General features: G+C 41.0%; 1 protein-coding gene across 1 annotated transcript; it reads left to right on the forward strand.

Annotated features, from left to right (window-relative positions):
- The first annotated feature begins 6,994 nt into the window (after positions 1 to 6,994).
- FN1 (fibronectin 1) lies at positions 6,995 to 20,693 on the forward strand. Its single transcript, XM_060193949.1, has 10 exons — positions 6,995 to 7,515; positions 8,605 to 8,733; positions 9,634 to 9,771; positions 11,778 to 11,909; positions 13,062 to 13,199; positions 15,667 to 15,825; positions 17,377 to 17,568; positions 18,342 to 18,521; positions 19,273 to 19,449; positions 20,485 to 20,693. Exons 1-10 carry the CDS (start codon positions 7,368 to 7,370, stop codon positions 20,676 to 20,678), a joined length of 1,587 nt encoding a protein of 528 aa, XP_060049932.1. The 5' UTR covers positions 6,995 to 7,367; the 3' UTR covers positions 20,679 to 20,693.
- Positions 20,694 to 21,569: the final 876 nt, after the last annotated feature.

Raw genomic sequence — 21,569 nt, forward strand, 5'->3', positions numbered from 1 at the left:
TATATGGGGGATGGGGGCTTGAACAGGGAGCCTTGGGCATGGTAATAAGTGCTCTCAAGCAAGGCCTATTCTTTCCTACCACTCATAAGGACCAAGCACTTGCCCAGTAAGGCACTGTGCCAAGTGTAGGGCATGCAGAAAGAAGAAGACAGACTGTCCCACCAAGCATGCTGGGTAGTGGAGGGTCAGCAGGCACTACCATTCACTTTCATTCAAAATATCAAAGCACACTCACTTTTTGATAATAATTGACCCCAGGAAGAATGACCCTAGATATAACAGGTAAAAACTGGTAACACATTAGTTATCAAGGCTCTGTGTGGCTTCTGAACACATGAATCTCATGATGAAGAAGTCATCCACAGAATCCTTTAGTCAACTGCTCATCCTATATTCCTGGAGATAATTAAGGGACGTGACAGTTTCTATAAGGCAGGTGACTCAGATAATGTCATTCCAGTTAGTTTTCTAAACTTTGTGCCCCATCTGCCAGAGGGAGAAGGCTGTTGGGGATATATATGATGTCTAAAAAGCACTTCTTATCAGGTCTGACTCAGATTAAGTGTTTAGTGAGATCTATTTTTTATTTTTGTGGATATACAGTTAGTTTTATTATAACAGTGCAAGTTGTACAATTTAGTATTCAAAAGTAAATCCTCATCCTTCATTTCCTATCAAATTTTTAAAAATAAATAGGAACCAACTTACATTCCCACCAGCAGACTTAGACTGGTTTGGTGTATTGTACCAAAGCAAAGGATTCTGGGGAAGAAGGACAGGCAGAGGAGGAAGGGGGCAGTGGTAGGGGGAGACGTGGTCCTGGACCTAATCTGCGTGTCAGAGTGTTTTGCAGACACCTATATTGGAGGTGCAAATAGTACCCATGTGCCATCAACTGTACTGTAAACTATTAACATACCGTAGAAAAACAAGTAGAAATGGGGTGGGGGGTTAAACCTGGGGACTTGGAGCCTCAGACATGAAAGTCTCTTTGTATAACTGTTATGCCGTCTCCCCCTGCCTTTATATTAAAGTGTTCTAAGCACACAATAGTTAATTTCAACTTTACTTTAGATGAATTTGACTTTTTTATATAAAATAAAAATATTGACAAAGCTATAGGATAAGAGAGGTACAATTCCACACAATTCCCACCACCGAAGTTCCTTATCCCATCCCCTCCATTGGAAGCTTTCCTATTCTTTACCCATCTGGGAGTATGGACCCAGGATCATTATGGAGTGCAGGAGGTGGAAGGTCTAGCTTCAGTAATTGCTTCTCTGCTGGACATGGACTTTGACAGGTCGATCCATACTCCCAACCTGTTTCTATCTTTCTTTAGTAGAGCCTTTTGGGAGTCACATCCCTTTTTTGGGAGTCACATCCCTTTAATGAGAGAAGAATACTCTTATTAAGAAACAGGGATGCATTGGATCGACCTTCTCGTGGTGCATCCCGTGAGTACCCATTCATTGGGGAAACTGACGATCCTTCCTAGCCGACTGAATCCATGTGGATCCCAGTCACTTTCAAAGCCAGCAACAAGCAGCTCCTGACAGCTTTCAACCTGACACTGTTGACTGGCTACGGAAGAAGGGCAAACGCTAGAAGAAGAATTAAGAAACAAAGGTCATAGACAAAAGCTATCAAAAGTGCAGGCTGAATTAACAAAGTAATTTAAAACATAAACAAAATGTCTATGAAGCCAAAACTAACCAGCTTTCTAGGCATAATTTGAAGCCTCTATCAAATATTCATTCATTCGGTCAGTAGCCCAGTGGGTTAAGCGCACGTGACGCGAAGAGCAGGGACCAGCATAAGGATCCTGGTTTGAGCCCCCGGCTCCCCACCTCCAGGGGAGTCACTTCACAGGTGGGGAAGCAGGTCTGCAGGTGTCTATCTTTCTCTCCCCCTCTCTGTCTTCCCCTCCTCTCTCCATTTCTCTCTGTCCTATCTAAAAACGACAACATCAATAACAATAATAATAACTACAACAACAATAAAAACAACAAGGGCAACAAAAAGGAAAATAAATAATTTTTTTAAAAAAATTCAAATATTCCTTCCCTGGTTGCAGGTGCTCTGTCAACTCTAGACAAACGACCCAAACATCCTACTCAAGAGAGCTGTTTGCAGACCAGTTTATTTTTCCTATCTGTCCTGAGTAGAAGTTTTGCAAGAGTTGCCATTCTCAAGGGAAGAAGGTAGGTAGGATTTTATGACAAAAATTAAGTCAAGAAAAGAAGCACAACTACTGGGGGGAGGGGGGTTGGATGGTAGCGTAGCTGGTTAAGCGCACATGGCGCGAAGCACAAGGACGCACATGGCGCGAAGCATAAGGACAGGAGTAAGGATCCGGGTTTGAGCCCCAGGATCCCCACCTACCGGTGGTGGGGGGGGGCACCTCACAAATGGTGAAGCAGGTCTGCAGGTGTTTAACCCCTTCTCCCATCCCTCCCCCCTCCCCCACCCCTCCCCCCTCCTCTAGATCTGATCTCTCTGTTCTATCCAACAACAATGGCAACAGTGGGGGGGCGGGGTGGAGAAGAAAAGAAAAAAAACTACTGTAATTTTTTTCCACCCATACAGACCTACAGAAGAAATAGAAGTAGATACTGGAGGCTTTTAAAGTTGGAAGTTCCAAAGGTTGCCCAAATCAACTGCGTTAAACAGGACTAAAGGAGATTAGGAACAAGATAAAAGCTAAAGATTTCAAGGAAAAACAGCCTCCCTTTGTCTAACAGCAACCCATGGGGTCATGAAGTAATTTCTTATCAGGGATAAGGTTTTTCTTTTTAATGGTAAGGGTTTGGCTTTTTGAAGTGTTATCTGTAATGTGCACATTACTCTTCAAAAAAAAAAAAACTTTTTCATTGGGAGGAATTGTCTTTTAAAACTCATCTCCTAAATTACTTTAATTTGAAGTCTTTTTTAATGTCTGACTCTGAGAAACTCTTTCTGTGTGGTGATCAAAATCTTCAAATCAAAAGACACTGCAGTACAGACTTCCACAACTATTTGACCTTACCTAGAACCAAAATATCCAACTAATACCTGCCGCCCCCACTTGTACATTTACATGCTCACTTTTGTCACTAAAATGTTAAGTTGTTCTAGAATCTGGGAAAATTTATAGTTATAGCAATTCCAGGAAGAAACAAGATTTGTTCTGTCTCTACTACACACATGCTGCCACACAAATAGCAGATTTCACAAAGAGTTGCTGGTCTAAAAGAATCCACTTGTGTATTTAAAAGGCTAACTTTGGGCAGAGCAGACAGCATAATAGTTATACAAACAACTTTCATACCTGAAGTTCTGAGGTTCCAGGTTCAATCCTTGGCACTACCATAAATTAGAATTGAGCAGTGTTCTGGAATGAATAGATAAGTACATACATAGATGGCGGACGTTCATTTAGAAGAATTAAGAAATTAGGCTGCCTTGTATTTGCTGCTGTTACTTCTTGAAATAACAACTAAGAGGATAAAAGTAAAACAGAATAAAGAAATGCTATATTTCAGGGCAGGGAAAAATTACATAAAGGCTATGTAAGCAGACTCTCATGCCTGAGGCTCTGAAGTCCCAGGTTCAACCCCCTACACCGCTATAAGGTTATGTAAGCAGACTCTGATGCCTGAGGCTCTGAAGTCACAGGTTCAACCCCCTACACCGCTATAAACCAGAGCTGAGCAGTGCTCTGGCAACTAAATAAATACGAAGTGCAAGGACCAGCATAAGGATTGGTTCAAGCCCCTGGCTCCCCACAGGCAGGGGGGTTCCTTCATGGGCTACACAGGTGGTGAAGCAGGTCTGCAGGTGTCTGTCTTTCTCTCCCCCTCTCTACCTCCCCTCCTCTCTCGATTTACCTCTGTCCTATCCAACAACAAAAGCAATGACAATAATAATAATAATAATAATAATAATAATAATAATAATAATAACTACAGCAAGGGCAACAAATGGAAAAAATGGCCTCCAGGAGCAGTGGGTTTGTAGTGCAGGCACCGAGCCCCAACAATGAACCTGGAGGCAAAATTAAATAAATAAATAAATAAATAAATAAGAAGGAAAGAAAGAAACAAAGAAAGGAGGGAGGGGGAGGGAAAAAAGGAGACAGAAAAGAAATACTGTATTTTGAATCAAGTTTTTAAAAATGACTTTATTGTAGGACACAGCACAGTAATGCAAAAAGACTTGATGCCTGAGACTCAGGTCCCAGGTTCATCCCCAGCACCACCACAAGCTAGAGCTAAGCAGTGCTTTTGGTCACTCTTTATATATTTGTACTTTTCTTTCTCGTAAAGTGAAATCTTTTTTAAAATTAAAAAAAAATTGTGATTCACACACCTTCAAATTCACCCTTCTTCAGTGAGCATCTCAATGATTTTTTTAGTTACTTTAGTGTTTAGTAACTTTCTTGCCACAGTTTGTTTTAGAAGATTTATTTCCACCACCCATGAAGCATCCTCTTGCCCAGTTATTACAGAATTCTTCCCCAGATTCTGTGCCAGACACCAGTGAATTCACTTTCTGTCTCTCTCATCGCATTACCCTCTCCAAGTAAAGATAAGTAAAAGAAAGCTGAGGGTGCATCTTACAGGTAGAAGGATATGAGAAGTAGGTAGTAAAGAACCTACTTTTCCTAAGTTTTCAGGATTTTTAAGGGCATGCAAGGGGATCTTGGATACTAGGCAAACAGACTGAGTTAAAGCCAGTGTAGCCTTTGCAATTCAACTACAGATAATAGCATTTACAAGAGATTAATACTTTAAGAATACTATAAAAAGTTTTGTTATCTTAATTCTAAGAATAACTTCAACCCCAAAGTTGAAAGGAAATCAAGCTTTCAAGTAAGATAATTTTAACTCTCCAGCATTCCTGTAAAATTAAATTAAATCAAATATTATTTTATTTGTGCCTATAAGACTTTAGTGTTGATCATTTCTTTGAACAAATTACATAGTGATGGGATTGAAATACAGAAGTTACTTCTAAAACATGTTTTTTTCCCCAATCTCTCATGTATATTATTAGTGTATTTTTGAGTCCGGTAAATATATCAAACGATTATGTTTTTGGTTGGCAAGAAAAAAAAACTTGTAACCACTTACTTTGTACCCTCTGGAGTTTATGTATTTTAAGAAAGCTTTTAACTTCAAGTTTATCTTGTTTACATCCTGACTTCCAGGTATCCTCACCTCTGGAAAGAACACATGGCTTCCCAGAAATTTACCACGGATTTTACAAGGGGCCTTTTCACATTAGAAGAGAACACTGTTTTGTCAAGTGATGATGAGAAATTTGTTAAAAATCTAACCCAGACGGAACTCTAAATTTGGGGAAGTTCATGGCACTGTGTCAAATTGATGATGGTTACAGATTCCTCAAGAAGTTATTTTATACTACTTGGAGGAAAGCGATATTTGCTGTGGCTTTTTATTGTTTATTATTATTATTCCTTGCATTAATAAAAAAACAAATGCTGCTTTTGTATCTTTGATGGGTTGGGCACTTTACAGACTGTAGAATTCCAATTACCCCATCCAGTCAGTGAAGGTGGAACTTTTGGAGAAAACAAATAATTGCAGAAATAAATGCATTTTGCTAGCAGCTTTCATATCTTCTCCAAGTGGGGGGCTGCAGTGGGGCTCCCCTGCTAAACTTGAAAGCAAAGTTTAAGGTTTGGGTAACTTCTTTAAGTTACAGAAGAAAGTTGTAGCCTCGCCCGCTTGCTCTTGCAGATCATTAAAAAAAGTTTGATTTGTGTTTGTCAGAAAACCAACCGGTGTGCTAAACTGCTCTAGCTAAAACTAAACGAGTTTCCTTCTGACTCCTTTGAATTTTGAGGGGGAAATCTTAAATGGAAACGTCTCACACTCTTGGCGGCGGGTGTGTGTGTGTGTGGGGGGGTGTAGATCACAGTTGAAATATTTATATATAGATCATGCAGTGGGACTAAGGGAGAGGAATTCTATGCCGAGACTGATGTCTACAAGAAGAATTTGCCAAACCGAAGCAAGGAGGAGAGTGCAGGCGGGCAAGTGCTTGTGCTTGGTCCATTCTCAGCTTAGAAGTCAAGCCCAACTTTGTGTGTAACCAGTGAACGTGGGCAACGCCACGAAGGTCTCTCTGTCCTCACAGTCAGTAACTTTTCAGTTTTCAGGACTTGCATAGAAGATTTCACTTTCAGAGTAAACAGGCACCTCATTTCCATGAAAGAATATATGTATACATGTCTTTGCATTTCCCTGCAGGTCTACCAAGTGCCCGGCAGAACTTCTGGTACTTAGTAGAAGCTCATTAACAACAAACCACACACACACACACACACACACACACTCCACTAATCACTTCCTTCTTCTTCTAGCATTTGCCCTTCTTCCGTAGCCAGTCAACAGCGTCAGGTTGAGCCTGATGTAAAGTTTCGAGACCTCCTTTGAAGCACTTCCTGAGAACCAGGCACAAGTCTGGAGCTTCAGATTGGGAAGGCAAAGAATGCGAATCCCCAAGTCAAAGCCCATTAGACTCAAGAAATGCCCCGCCCCTGGGCTGCAAAGTTCCATTCCTACAGCTGCAAGGTGGTGGCTGTTTCATGGTTTTTTTTTTCTCCCTGCCCCTAAAATACACTGCAGACTTTCCCCCCCAGAGGTGACGCAATGTCCTTAACACCCCACCCCCAACTTGATTTTTAAAAAAAGAGAGAGAAAAGAAAGCACAGGGGGTTGAAGGAGGACGTGCTACCCCTCGGTTTCCCACAACTCCAGCCCTTCCCTTTCCTCCCAGTCTAGCCCTTTCCAGCCGCTTCCCATCCGCAACTCCCCCAACCCCCCCTCACTAAAAGTTTGACGACCGCAAAGGAAACTGGAAAAAAAAAAAGTTTCTTGCCCCAGTCCTGGCCAGCCCTCAGCATCTCTTTTGTTCGCGGCGAACCCACAGCCCCCCTGACGTCACCCGGAGCCCGGCCAATCGGCACGCGGGCGGCGGCGGGGGCTGGAGGGGCGCCGGGTCCCTCCTCTCCGGCGCCCGGGGCCTCGCGGGGGGCGGAGGGGACTGTCCCATATAAACCCCCGCTCCGGACTGGGTCGCCAGCGCCGGCTCTCAGCTGCAGGGGAACCCCGGGAACCGGGCGCCAGCGAGAGAGAGGGAACCTTCAGACACAACTTCTCTCCTTTCCCTTCCGTCAGTCCCTTCGCCCAGCTCCTGTCCCCATCCTCCAGCCCCGGCCTTCTTGGAGGTGTCACCCCCAACCCCCCACCCCTCCCCAGGAGGCGCAGGAAGGGCTTACTCCAGCAGGCTGCGAAGGGGACCCAACTTGGTGGCAACTTGCCTCCTGGTGAGGGCGCCCCCTCCACCGCCGTCTCAAGATGCTCAGGGCTCCCGGCCCCGGGCTGCTGCTGCTGGCCGCCCTGTGCCTGGGCTCCGCCGTGCCTGCCACCGGAGTCTCCAAGAGCAAGAGGCAGGCCCAGCAAATCGTGCAGCCCCAGACCCCGGTGGCTGTCTCCCAAAGCAAGCGTGAGTACCGACCCGGGGCTGGCTGTCGCGGGGATGGGACCAGAGTCAACCAAAGTTGCAGCAGAAGTTTTTGCGTGCGCCTGTGTGCACGCCTTAGACGGAAACTGACTGTGGACACAAAAGGGACTTGGCTTGTGCCGCCGGGGTCTGGGCGCCTCGGATAAGATAACACATGGCGCTGAGGGGTGGGGGAAGAGGTTCTGGGACAGCTTAAGTGCGCTCCTCATCATCCATTCTGAGTTTTTCCAGACTTGCCTTTAAAGAGAAAACTGATGCACGGCTTTCCCACTTGGAATTGGTGTGGCCTTGAAGCTCCTTGTCTTGTTCTTTTTAAATATGTTATTGATTCATTTCTTAAAGAGTGAGAGATAGAGAGAGAAAAATACAGTGAAACTCAAAAGACTAGAGCACGTTTCAACTCTGGCTTATAGGGGAATGCTGGGAATTGAACCTCAGACTTCAGAGCCCAGGCATTAGTCTTGCATAACTATTAATATTATGTTAACCCTCAGCCTGCTTCTTGTCTTTTTAAATAATTGGTTAAGTGCTTTCAAACAGAGCGGGCTTTGGACAGAGATGGGGTGAGTGGCCATAATTCTCCAAGAAAAAAAATCCAGGATTCTTCCAGTTTTTCAAAGACACACCCTCTCTCTTTGCCTTGGCAAAGGGAAACCTCTTAAACTTACTCTTCTAGACTTATTACCCCCAAAGAGCACTGAAGTTCCATGAATGTTTTTAAAACCTAGTTCCGCTTATCTGCTCTTCAAAATGTTTCCTCCCTTTGATGTCGACCCCTGGCCAGATGGAAATGACGTCACTGTACAACATCTAACTAAGTTAAAAGGGTTTTTTTTTTTAAAGTATCTGAATATCTACATGTACAAATTGTGGTTAACTTTAGACATTGCTAACCTCTATACCTATATTTTTATGGAATACTGATTTTATTTTTTCTGGAGTCCTGCCAATCAACCTAGTTTTCTGTTTGGTGTATAGAGTCAACATTTAGTTGTACAAGAAGATGGCATCTTTTGGGAAAGGCGGGGGATGAGAAATGCATTAACTTTTCCCCCCTTCGATTCTTTACAGTTGGCTGTTATGATAATGGGAAACACTACCAGATAAACCAGCAGTGGGAGCGCACCTACCTGGGCAATGCCTTGGTCTGTACCTGCTATGGAGGGAGCCGAGGTTTTAACTGCGAGAGTAAGCCTGAACGTAAGTGTTGAAGGTTGGCAGTTGTCTTTAGTTTTTAAATTGATTTATTTTCATGAGGAAGAATGACCAGAACATCACTCAGCTCTGGTATATATGGTAGTTCTGGTGGAAGTGGTAGCCCTGATATATATGGTAATGGAAATTGAGCCTGGGACCCTACACATTCAAGTCTTGTATGCTACCTACCATAGTGCTATCTCCCGGTCCTATGACTGATAGTATCTTTAACTATGGGTAAGTGGTGCTGGTTAGTAAAGCTTTTCATTAGTAGTAAGTATACATATACCATTTTTTAAATAGAATTATGATTTCTCTTAAAAATTTTAGGGTTTTTTAAACCTTTATTTATTTATTGGCTAGAGGCAGCCAGAGATTGAAAGGGAAGGGGGTGATAGAGAGGGAGAGACAGTGAGACACCTGCAGCACTGCTTCACTACTCACAAAGCTTTCCCCCTACAGGTGAGGACCAGGGGCTTGAACCCTGGTCCTTGCGTGCTGTAATATGTGTGTTCAACCAGGTGCACCACCACCTACCTCTCTTAAAAATTTTAGTAACTGCTGTATTTGCCTTACCCATACTACTTTTATCTTTGAAACAAAAGAACAAATGTGTCCCCGGCCCCTACCCTTTTTTTTTTTTTTTTTTCCCTTACCACAGCGCTGCTCAGCTCTGGTGCATAGTGGTGCTAGTGATTAAACCTGGGACCTCAGAGCCTCAGGCATGTGAACCAGTTTGCATAATCATTATGCTATCTTCCCAGCTCTACCTCTAATTGCTTAAACCTTCCATTTGTGCTGTGTTACTTATAGGACAGAAAAATGTTGTCCTTTGGATGGATTTAGTTGAATAGAGAAGCTTGTTATATGTGAAGCTCTCACAGACTTTTCTTCTTCCTGCAGCTGAAGAGACTTGCTTTGACAAGTACACTGGGAGCACTTACCGAGTGGGTGACACTTATGAACGACCTAAAGATCACATGATCTGGGACTGTACCTGCATTGGGGCTGGCCGAGGGAGAATAAGTTGCACCATTGCAAGTAAGAGAGGATGCTGGCATATCATGAACATGAGCTTCTGTATTGCTGTCATTTTTTTCTTATCTATGACTGGATTATCTTAACCCCAGGGGAAACGACCTAACTGGTTCCAGAATTTATAATAGATGGTTCTGAGCGCTGGTGGAATCAGTGTTTAATCTGTATGGATTTAGCAGCGTGCCTGCCTATGTGGGGTATATTAAGACATGCTTAGAGGAAGGGACTGCCCATCTTACATTACTGGGCACCTTCAAGTAAGACTAGTCATGTGATTCTCTACATTGATTAGGAAGGTGGTCGCAAAGAGTGAATTAGCTTCAAAAGTTTGCTCTTCTTGCTTGAAAGAAATATCTTCAGAAGGGTGAGTATGGGATGACCTCACTCATGGACAGAAGTTGAGAAATAAGAATATAAAAATGAAACACAAAGTAGAATTTGAATTGGGTTTGGTGTATTGCATTGCACCAAAGTAAAGGACTCTGGGGCTGTACAGGGGTGGGCTTTCAGGTCCTGGTGCATGATGGTGGACGAGGACCTAGGCTGGGGGTAAGAGTGGTTTGCAAAAAACTGAGAAATTTTACATGTTAACCCATTAATTCTCCAATTAAAAACTGTGGATATTAGCTAAAGAATTTAATAAGAAGCTTAAATAAATACTGTCAATATTCTTTATTTAAGAAACAAAATCATTTTCGTCTCACAGAAACAGTCTAATTGTCCTGTGACCAGTTGTGAAGACCTAGGAAGCAGAGCTCTCTATTATATGAATAAGGGGAAACAATTGGCCCAATGATGTTTTCAAGGTTCTTTGGGGACTGGACTGACTCATCAATTCTAGCTTAGCTAAGGCATTTTCTCAGTATGAATCACTGGGTCACCAAGATTCTATTAACATAGAATTTACTTTTTTTTTTCCAATTCTTCTTTGAAATATATGACTTTTTTTTTTTTGCCTCCAGGGTTATTGCTGGGGCTCAGTGCCTGCACCATGAATCCACTGCTCCTGGAGGCCAATTTTTTTTCCCTCTTTTGTTGCCCTTGTTGTTGTAGCCTTGTTGTGGTTATTATTGTTGTTGTTGATGTCATTCGTTATTGGATAGGACAGAGAGAAGGGGAAGAAAGATAGACACCTGCAGACCTGCTTCACTGCCTGTGAAGCGACTCCTCTGCAGGTGGGGAGCTGGGGGCTCAAACCGGGATCCTTGCGCTTTGCGCCACGTGCTTAACCCGCTGCACTACCACCCGACCCCCCAAATATATCACTTTAAAGTCCTCTGTCCCCAAAATTAATTTGATTCCTATGAATAGGGCCAATCAACTTTCCTCACACATGATGGTTAAGAGTTATCCAGATTTCTTTGGGGAAATGTAGAAATGTACCCTTGTGACAGCAAAAATCCTGTAAATCAACATTTCCTCAATAAAGTGATAGTGGAGTTGAAGAAATGACAGTTATCCAAGTTCATTAATGTATTTCAAGGGTCAGTGGTCCATATTGATTACTATCTAGTGGAAAGTTCAGCCTTGGATATATTATTTTGCTTAACAACCTAGGAAAGTACCCAGATTTCCACACTGTTATGTACGTATCTATTTGCTTCCTTCAGGAAATGACATTTCTGTCCTGAAGTAAAATGTGATATTCTGGGAAGCTAAAATGCCTTGCCCAATGTGGTCTTTTCATTGTCTTGGTCTTAGGTTCAATCTGCCCTGTATGTGTAGAAACCTTGCCTACCAGTTTTTCTTTTCTGCTTTAGGACCCAATTTTCTGTGATCTCTCTGGGGAACCAGGATTTATGATATTTTTCTTAGTTTGTTATTCAGTTATCTCTAGTTTCCTACTGTGCTTAAGCAAGATATTTCATTGAGTGATTGAATGGACTAAAGCTGTTCTGGGTGTCATGACTTTGGTAATCTAAGTAATGTGTCTTGGGTGCAACCTGAGACTCTTTCTGTCAATATTCTCTGGCCTGTTTTCTCTAACGTTTGCTTATTTTCATGAACAGATCGCTGCCATGAAGGGGGTCAATCCTATAAGATTGGAGATACTTGGAGGAGACCGCATGAAACTGGTGGTTACATGTTGGAGTGTGTCTGTCTTGGGAATGGAAAAGGAGAGTGGACCTGCAAGCCCATAGGTGTGTGACTTTGGGGGGCAGGAGGGAGCCACAGTGTTGGGGTTGGATGAGACCAAGAGTGAAAAACTACTGAAATTTCTTTTCACTTATTATTTATTAGATACAAACAGAAACAAATTGAGATGAAATGAAGATAGAGATAGAGGAGAGAGAGAGAGAGAGAGAGAGAGAGAGAGAGAGAGACACCAAGATGGAGATCTGCCTGGAGCATTTCTTCACTGCTCTACTCTGAAACTTTTCCCCTGTAGGTGAGGACCTGGGGCTTGATCCTGGGTCATTGCACATTGTAACATATATACTTAACTAGGTGCGCCCCTACCTGGCACCCTGAAATTTTATATAATCCACAGTCTTCTTGAAGGAATCAGATTAAAAAATCAAACCAACAAAAACCTGCTATATGTAGAAATGGTAATTTTACTTCACAACACAGGTACAGTTGAAGATTTTAGGAAGATGTCATTTCTTTTGTCTAATATTTGACTTCAGATTCCTTCTTGGTCAATATATAAATCATTTAAAGGGAAAAAACAATCTTGACACATTTCTTTATTAGATTAGACTGTACTGAGACATAAATGATATATGCTCTTGTCACACCTTGACTAGTTCCTTTTTCAAAGTAAAAACTGTGGATGGTCTCATCCCTCTGTTGAACTCCACAGGTACAAATCTAAAAGTTTCTAGCTATATACCCCTTTATTCATTGCTGTTTAATTCAAGGGCTTTTTGGTTATCTCTGTTTTTATAGAAATTCAAATCTCAAATAGTTTGTCTATACATTCATAACTGGTCATTCATAATTAAGATTGGAACTTGGCACATTTAGTCTCCCACAGACTGGATACATTCATAGATTCTTTTCACTTAAGATAGTGGTATGTAAAATGGTACTAGTTGAAACTATATAGTCCATGTACTTATTAGGAGAACAGAATTTCTGCCTGCCAACTTGGTTTGAGCTTTCTTTTGCTTTGGTTACTTAACTGTGTGCTTAGTTACAGGGTGTGTCTTTCTTTTAGAACAGTGTACCATTTAAGAAAATGTGGCTGGATTTTTGCTTACACAATGTGCTTTAAATTACAGGGAAACTGCACAATTCAAAATGATCTCCTTTTTTTTCTGTTTCCCCGCCCCCAAATTTTCTTACAGCTGAGAAATGCTTTGATCATGCTGCTGGGACTTCCTACGTTGTTGGAGAAACGTGGGAAAAGCCCTACCAAGGATGGATGATGGTGGATTGTACTTGTCTGGGAGAAGGCAATGGCCGTATCACCTGTACCTCTAGAAGTATGTTTCAGATCTTAATATTAAAGATGAGGCCAGGTGGTGTTTTCTGCATTTCTAGAAAGAAATGTGAAGTGATATCACTTAAAACACACTCAGTGCAACAATGGGATTTAGTAACTTAAATCTCAAGAAAATTTCCTTAATCCTCTCCTTAAAAAAATGACTGGGTGGGGCCAGATAGCATAATGGTTATGCAAAGAGACTCATACCTGAGGCTCCAATGTCCCAAATTCAATTCCCTATACCACCATAAGCCAGAGTTGAACAGTGCTCTGGTAAAAAAAAAAACAAACAAAAAACTAACTTTCAAAAATTATTTTCTACTCTGGCAGTGAAGATAAGATCTCTTATTTAAATCTTCTCAATAGACTTACTAGTGCTGTGAGAATTGGTCTCTGCCATTTTTACTCCATTTAAGATTGTCTAGAAGTAAAACATTGCCCTAGGGTTTTAGAACCCCATCTTTGAAATTTCAAAAAGATAGCAAACATGGAGTTTATTGAAGCAAACAGTCATCACTTATTGGAAAGATAAATAAATTTAAAGTCAACTAACTATTAAAGTAATCTTATATATCCCACTTAAAATGTTTAGTGATGTTAAAGTGCTAACCCAAGTTTGAATTATCTGCTAGCAAAAAAATAACTTTCTCATGGGACATGATGACATGTTCTGATCAAATCTCCAAGCAACTTATTTGTTCATTAGCTACTTTAACTCTTTTTAAAAATTTCTTGACCTCATTAGATTTTTGGCATTTGGAGTTTTATTATGATCAGCAGACTTCCAGGTCATTGGTGGCAGTTCTTTAGATTAAGACAAGTTAGCTGTCTAGTTAAAACTCTTCTATCTATTATTTAAAATTCTTCCAATGATAAGATGGGAAATTTTTCTCAAGGAAAAACTATTCCATAAGATTTTCTGTATCCCTGCTTTGTACAAGATAGTATAGGGATGTAAAAATGAGTTGGACATTAGTCCAGACTTCAAAGAGGATTTAATAAGTAGGCCAGAGGGATGAGAAACACTTATACATATTCATTATCTACAAAATACAATATTAAAGGCTTTATTTAGTACAAGTATTGAAAAGATACTACAGCGGCTCAGAGAAGAAAATATTTTTATCTGAGAATTTGAAGCAAAGAAATAAAGGGTGTAGTTAGCAATGAGATCTTATTTCAGACTTCTGCTTTGGTGTTAAGTAAATGTGGTGTGTACTGTGTGAGTTTATATCAAATTACTCTTTTTTTCTCACAAACTAACTCTATACCCTATATTGCAGCATATAAACAATGCTGAATTATCAAAGTGATCAATGTGTCATACCACTGCCTGCAAAGATTAACAGTAATTTAGCTACAAGCAATCATTTCACATGTATAATCCCACTTTCTCATTTAAAGGTCAACAGTGAACAATTCAAGGAAGAGTTTTGTGTTTGTGATTTTGAATAAGGGAATGAGGGTGAGGGAGGAGTTTGGTTAGGAGAGATGACAACATTTTGGTCAAAGAAGTTCACAGTCATATGAATATTATTAAGCCAGAGCACTATACAACTCCAGCTTTTGGTGGTGGTGCCCAGGAGTGAACTTGGGGCCTCAGCCTCAAGCATCAAAGTCTTTTTGAGTAACCACTAAGTATTTATGTATAACCACTAAGCTATCTCCCTGGCCCCTGAATTGTTTTAATAGAATAAGTGTAGAAAGAAGTGCTTCTATCTTTTTATGGATTCTTAGGGCATTTGGAAGATACTTCTTGAGACCTACATGCCTACCTACTATTTAGTTTTCTCTAAAAAGTTCTCCATAGGGGAAAAAAAAAAAAAGGTCATATATAGTACTATATGGACGGAAGTCTAAGAGAGAGCTTGAGAAAAAGGAAAGAGGAAGGAAGAATAGAAAACCAGAGAATGAATTTAGTCTGAACAGTTGAGAAACATTTTTAGAAAATTAATGAAGAATGATGAAATGTTGGGCAGAGAAGGGGACCTGGACTAAACCATACAGCTCTCTTTCCAGTCTAACCAATGCCGTCCCATCTTTCAGAAATTCGACACCTATGACACCATACAGCTCTCTTTCCAGTCTAACCAATGCCGTCCCATCTTTCAGAAATTCGACACCTATGACACCATACAGCTCTCTTTCCAGTCTAACCAATGCCGTCCCATCTTTCAGAAATTCGACACCTATGACACCATACAGCTCTCTTTCCAGTCTAACCAATGCCGTCCCATCTTTCAGAAATTCGACACCTATGACACCATACAGCTCTCTTTCCAGTCTAACCAATGCCGTCCCATCTTTCAGAAATTCGACACCTATGACACCAAGCTGACTATGAACATATGACCAAAATAGCTTGCGGAACTTTACACCACTATATTTCTATTTTTCAGGGTTGAACTGAGCATTTGCTAAGCTTGACCTGGTTCACATATTTCAACTTTCCCCTTCTGCTACAGACAGGTGCAATGATCAGGACACAAAGACATCATATAGAATTGGAGATACCTGGAGCAAGAAGGATAACCGGGGACACCTGCTCCAGTGCATCTGCACAGGCAATGGCAGAGGGGAGTGGAAGTGTGAAAGGCATGCGTCTCTGCAGACCACCTCTACCGGTGAGGCACAGACTGGAGCCGGAAATAGGACAGCATGTCTGCTCTTCCTGCAAATACATCTTTCCTTTGACTTTCTTTCATTCTTCCCCTTTCTTCTTTCCTTTCTGTCTTTCTTTCTTTGCTTCTTTCTTCTTTTTTTTTTGTACCCCACCGCCTTGACTTTCCATTAGAGAATGATTCACATTGTTTCAGCTTATAAAGCAAGTCCATGTATAGATTATTTATTTAATAATTTGATAGAGACAGAGAGACATCAAGGAGGGAGGAGGCGTTATCGATGGAGAGAGACACCTACAACACTGGTTAATCATTCATGAAGCTTCACCCTTACAGGTGGGGGCCGAGGTTTGAACGCAGCTTCCTGTGCATGGTAGCATGTGCGCTCTACTAGGTGCACCTCTGCCTGGCTCCAGCCAGTCCTAAATTGAGATGACAGTGGATCTTAGGGAGAAAAACATATTGACCTCCATAGATTAAACTGATGATTTAAAAAATGCTGACACCATAAAACCTGCATAATTATATAAATGATAAGAGATATATAAGTATGCATCTCTTTCTATAGGTTCATAAATAACACACATGCATATGAATTTTGAGTATCTAAAGCAGATTTTAATAAAAATGAGAAAGAATTGTGATGAGTCAGCTATGACTGGTTCCTCAGTGCATTTATTCTTTTTTGGAGTGGAATCCAGCCCCTCATTCTGACAGTCAATTCAGCTGTTTTACTGTGGAAGCAATCCTTTATGTGTGGTTCCCATGCTGTAGTCAACTTTGCTGCCTTCCATGAAAATGCAAAATCATTTTCTTCTTGTGTTGACATTCTCTATCTGTGAAATTCAGAAGAAGCCTAGAAATGAGGATGAATGATTCAATCTCTGAATAAGCTTTATTTCTGATTTAAGAAAAAGATCTTCGTGTTGTAGTGTGTCTTATAAGAGTCTATAGAAACTTGGCAACCAAGATATGTGCCATTTCTGTACCAGGAACTTTTCAAAACAGTGTCAGGATCAGAAATGTTCAGACACAGTGATTATATGTCTGTTGGTAAGAGAAGCGAAAAAGATCATTCACAGTGAAGAGAGATATGTGGCAAGAGCATGAAGGTACAGGACAGGACAGTAGGTATAGCTCAGTAAGGCAAGGTGTAGAGCAAGAAGCTAGGTATGTTAAGTTAGGAAGGTATGGACTATGCTTCCTGCATTGAGTAAGGAGTTGTTGAAGGTATCCACTTGGTTGATTGAAAGAATAGTAACTGCAATTTAGAAATATAATTCTACTAGTCTCAGACAAGTTAGGAGATGGAGACCATTTTGGTAGATTCATGTGAATTACTTCCTAGGCTAAATGCAAAAACTATTACAGAAGGAAAGAAATACTTCTCCCCAGTTCTAGAGTGGTAACAACATAGATTTAAGGGAGACATAGATGGAACCCCAAAGATCTCAATTCCAGAAAGTAGTTATTCTGCATGTTTGTTTGTTTGTTTGATTGATTGATTGTTTTTTCTTAGCCCAGTTTTGTGACTTTTCAATCTCATGCCCTTAGGAACTGGTACCATCACAGATGTCCGGACAGCTATTTACCAGCCCCAGCCTCAACCTCAGCCAGTTCCACATGGCCACTGTGTCACAGACAGTGGTGTGGTTTACTCTGTGGGGATGCAGTGGCTGAAGACACAAGGAAATAATCAGATGCTCTGCACTTGTCTGGGCAATGGAGTGAGCTGCCAAGAGACAGGTCTGCATTCTCTTTCAAAATAATTACTGGTATCTTTAGTTATTATTTAGTTTTTGAAAGGCAATGCATTCATTTACAAAAATAAATGTAAAACAAGAAATGCGTTTTATCCTACCACCCAGTAATAACAACTGGGATTGACATTTTGATAGATTTTTCTTTCAATCTTTTTTCTTTTTTAAATCAGTATATTTCCCTTCCTGTGGTGAGGCTTAAACTGCTGTGGATTATCATTATTTACCTAAAATATTACTACAAGAGGGCAGTTTTCTGAATAGCTAACCATCCCTATTTTATACTTTAAATCTCCAATTTCAGGAGCTTTGTGATGTAAACGTCTTTCAATAGCCCAGTGAATGTCTTCTGGGCCTTAACAGTAGTAGTGACCATCAGTAGTGATTGACATACTTGATTTTTCCCTTAGAGCAACCTCATAGGTTAATCCTGGCATCACTTACAAAGGCATCTATATATCCCTCCAACATCTTCTGATTCACTTCCACTTTATTGTAGCCTTACTAAGAGGGAAAGTGAGGCATGTTAGCAGAGTTGTAACAAAGGATGTCAGCAGAAGAACTCAGATGTTGATCTAGCCACAAAAAGAAGGCATGGCTCTCTGAGTGTAATGCCCTTGACTGGCACTAGCTAGACTTAACAACTTTTCGCTTTAAAAGCATAAACTCAATCACTGATTTAACTTCAAAATTAGCAGAAACTGTTAGGAGATAAATGCAAGTTCAGTTACTGAGACTCTGTTGATTATATGCTTGTAGCTACAACCCAAACATATGGTGGAAATTCCAATGGGGAGCCCTGTGTCCTGCCATTCACCTATAATGGCAGGACTTTCTATTCCTGTACAACAGAAGGGCGGCAGGATGGACGTCTCTGGTGCAGCACAACTTCCAACTATGAGCAAGACCAGAAGTATTCTTTCTGTACTGACCATACTGGTGAGTATTGGGAACAGTGAGGAAAGCCTGCTTCTTATGCCCTAGTGCTCTTTGTCAGTTAATGTTGTACAAGAAATATTCCTTTTATTTTGTCTGGACCCAAGAGACACAGCATTAACTTAGCAGTTGAAGGTCCTCTCATGTTCCACCAGTACGCTTGGGAGATGGCAATAAAAGAAAAGCCTTTCCATTCCTTTATCATTTATTTCCAATAAGTTAAGACAGTGGTGTCATAAAGATATTGTTTGTCTGTGTTTTGTTTGTTTGTTTGTTTTTACTGAAACACTGCTCAGCTCTGACTTATGCTGGGGATTGAACCTGGGACCTTTAGTGACACAGGAATTAAAAGATTTTTGCTGTTATTTTGTTTTTGCAAAGCCATTCTGCTAACTTCCCATCCCAGTAAAGATACTTTTATATTAAAATCAGTCCAGTGTATCTCACAGGGCTGGGGGAATATACAAGGTGGGTGTTGAATCCTTTGCTTCTCTCCTGCTTGAAACTGTTTTACTTAAAATTATCATTATTATTATTATTAGGAAAATGAGAGTAAAAAGTGGCTTTGAGTCTATCTTGAAGGTGAAGGTGAATGCACTAAGGAAGCTTAGAAACTATATTTTCTGGTGTCTTCTATTATGAGACAGACTCTATGAATCACAGGTAGAAGCCAGGCTTCCTATAGTCAGCCCTCTCTGTCCATTGGAAAATTCAGTCATAATTGTTTTCTTTTTATTTGTGTATTTGTTCTCAGCTCTGGTTCAAACCCGTGGTGGAAATTCCAATGGTGCCTTGTGCCACTTCCCTTTCTTATATAACAACCACAACTACACTGACTGTACGTCTGAGGGCAGGAGAGACAACATGAAATGGTGTGGAACCACCTGGAACTATGATGCTGACCAGAAGTTTGGATTCTGCCCCATGGCTGGTAAGATGAAGCCCCTGTAAACAACTATTTATGGAGTAAGATAAGTATGGTGTCAAGTTCCTATTCCACCTATTCAGACCGAGTTTTGGAAACTCTGTGATATGTACATACATATACAAATTATAATTTTGTACTATATAATTTTATGTACTATTGAGATGATTTCGTGTCCACATGTATATGAGAAAATACTTTTCTTAACTCAGGGTATAAAATTTTGCACAGGTTTGCCTGTGTTTTATAAAGAACACACAACTAAGTGACACAAAACTTAATATGTAACTGACTGCTCTAGTCATTGACCTACAATATTTACACATGATTTTGGAGTCATGTTTAACCAACATTAGCTCATCAGTTTTGAAATACCCAGATGACCCAAACTCTATTTTTCACAAGGAATTTCCCCCTCACTCCCCCCCCCCCAAAAAAAAGTATGTTTGAATGAAAGGAAAAAGGGAGACCAATCCAGTAACAGTTAACTTTCAAGTTTCAAGACCTCACTTACTGTATTTAACACTCCATTTGTGGAACAGAGAACCTGTGCATTTATTGTGCATTGCCAAGTACGAGTAGGAAACAGATGACCCACAGTTAAGATTCACGTCTCTCATTTTATCAAAAGAGAATCTTGGGTTTGGAAGAAGAGACTTTGGCATGCAATACCATTCCCATACACAGGCTTTCTGTTTTAGTCAGAGTAAATTACAACAATAAAAAGTTAGGGAGTAGTAGTCAAAGGACATCTTCTAGCACGGTGCAGATCCTTTCTGTAGACATACACATGTTACCATGGTTTAACACTCCTTAGTCTTTCCTGTAATCATTCCCTATAATATGTCATGTCTTTGAAATATTTTCTTCCTCTAGAGTTTAAAACTCACCGCTCCCGACAGCACTGCTGAGATTTCTTTGAGGCATAGAGAATACTTTCTCAAACCAGGGTTCTTATAATAACCAAACTTCAATAATACTGCATAGCTTTTCGACCGGATCATCTCTCCAATGTGCATGTCTCATCCCATTTCTCGACAGCTCATGAGGAAGTCTGCACAACTGACGGGGTCATGTATCGCATTGGAGATCAGTGGGATAAGCAGCATGATATGGGCCACATGATGAAGTGCACATGTGTTGGGAATGGTCGTGGGGAATGGACATGTGTCGCCTATTCCCAACTCCGAGGTATGCTTTGTTTATCAAAGAAAACATTCAAGGGGCAGGGCTAGATAGCATAATGGCTATGCAGAGACTTTTATGCCTGAGGCTCCAAAGTCCCAGGTTCAATCCCTCACATCACTTTAAATCAGAGCTGAGCAGTGCTCTGGTAAAAAAAAGAAAGGAAGGAAGAAAGGAAGAAAGGGAGAAAGAAAGAAAGAAGGAAAGAAAGAAAGAAAGAAAGAAAGAGAGAAAGAAAGAAAGAGGGAGAGAAAACATTTAAAAGATAAAGGGTACAGAGAGACAAACTTTACGTGGCCACTTGTACCTGACCGAAAGGAGATGAAAAGCATTGCCCTTCTGTTAGCCTGCTGCCCTGGATAAGTGTCCCCGGCTAGAGAGCCAGTTAAGAAAGGCTGAAAGACAGTATGTCTTAGAAAATAATGGTGGGGCAGTCCGGCGATAGCACAGCGGGTTAAGTGCAGGTGGCGCCAAGCTCAAGGACCGGCATAAGGTTCCCGTTCGAGCCCTCGGCTCCTCACCTGCAGGGGAATCGCTTCACTAGCCGTGAAGTAGGTCTGCAGGTGTCTGTCTTTCTCTCCCCCTCTGTCTTCCCCTCCTCTCTCCATTTCTCTCTGTCCTTTCCAACAACGACGATATCAATAACAACAACAATAAAAAAACAAAGGGTAACAAAAGGGAAAACAAATAAAAAAGAACAAAGAAAATAATGGTGAAAACTCCTTGAAACAAGAGAGTAGCATATGCGTCTGAGTAACTGGTGCATGCGCTTGGAAAAGAGGCAGAGATGGGGAGGCAAGATAATAGAAGAGTGAGCACATGGGCTTTAGTCAAAACACCTGATTTAAATTCTAGCTATACGATGTGGGCTTTTTAGGAAGTTGTTCTAACTATCCATCAATCGCCTGCAAAAAGAATCAATAATAAGGGGAGTCAGGCGG

The sequence above is a fragment of the Erinaceus europaeus genome, chromosome 7 (genome assembly GCF_950295315.1).
Source record: "Erinaceus europaeus chromosome 7, mEriEur2.1, whole genome shotgun sequence".
Lineage (NCBI taxonomy): Eukaryota > Metazoa > Chordata > Mammalia > Eulipotyphla > Erinaceidae > Erinaceus > Erinaceus europaeus.

Coding starts and splice junctions, on each gene's coding strand:
- FN1 (XM_060193949.1), top strand. CDS start 7,368: ATGCTCAGGGCTCCCGGCCCCGGGCTGCTGCTGCTGGCCGCCCTGTGC. Junction 13,200..15,666: donor TATCACCTGTACCTCTAGAA/GTATGTTTCAGA, acceptor CTTCTGCTACAG/ACAGGTGCAATGATCAGGAC. Junction 19,450..20,484: donor TGGATTCTGCCCCATGGCTG/GTAAGATGAAGC, acceptor ATTTCTCGACAG/CTCATGAGGAAGTCTGCACA.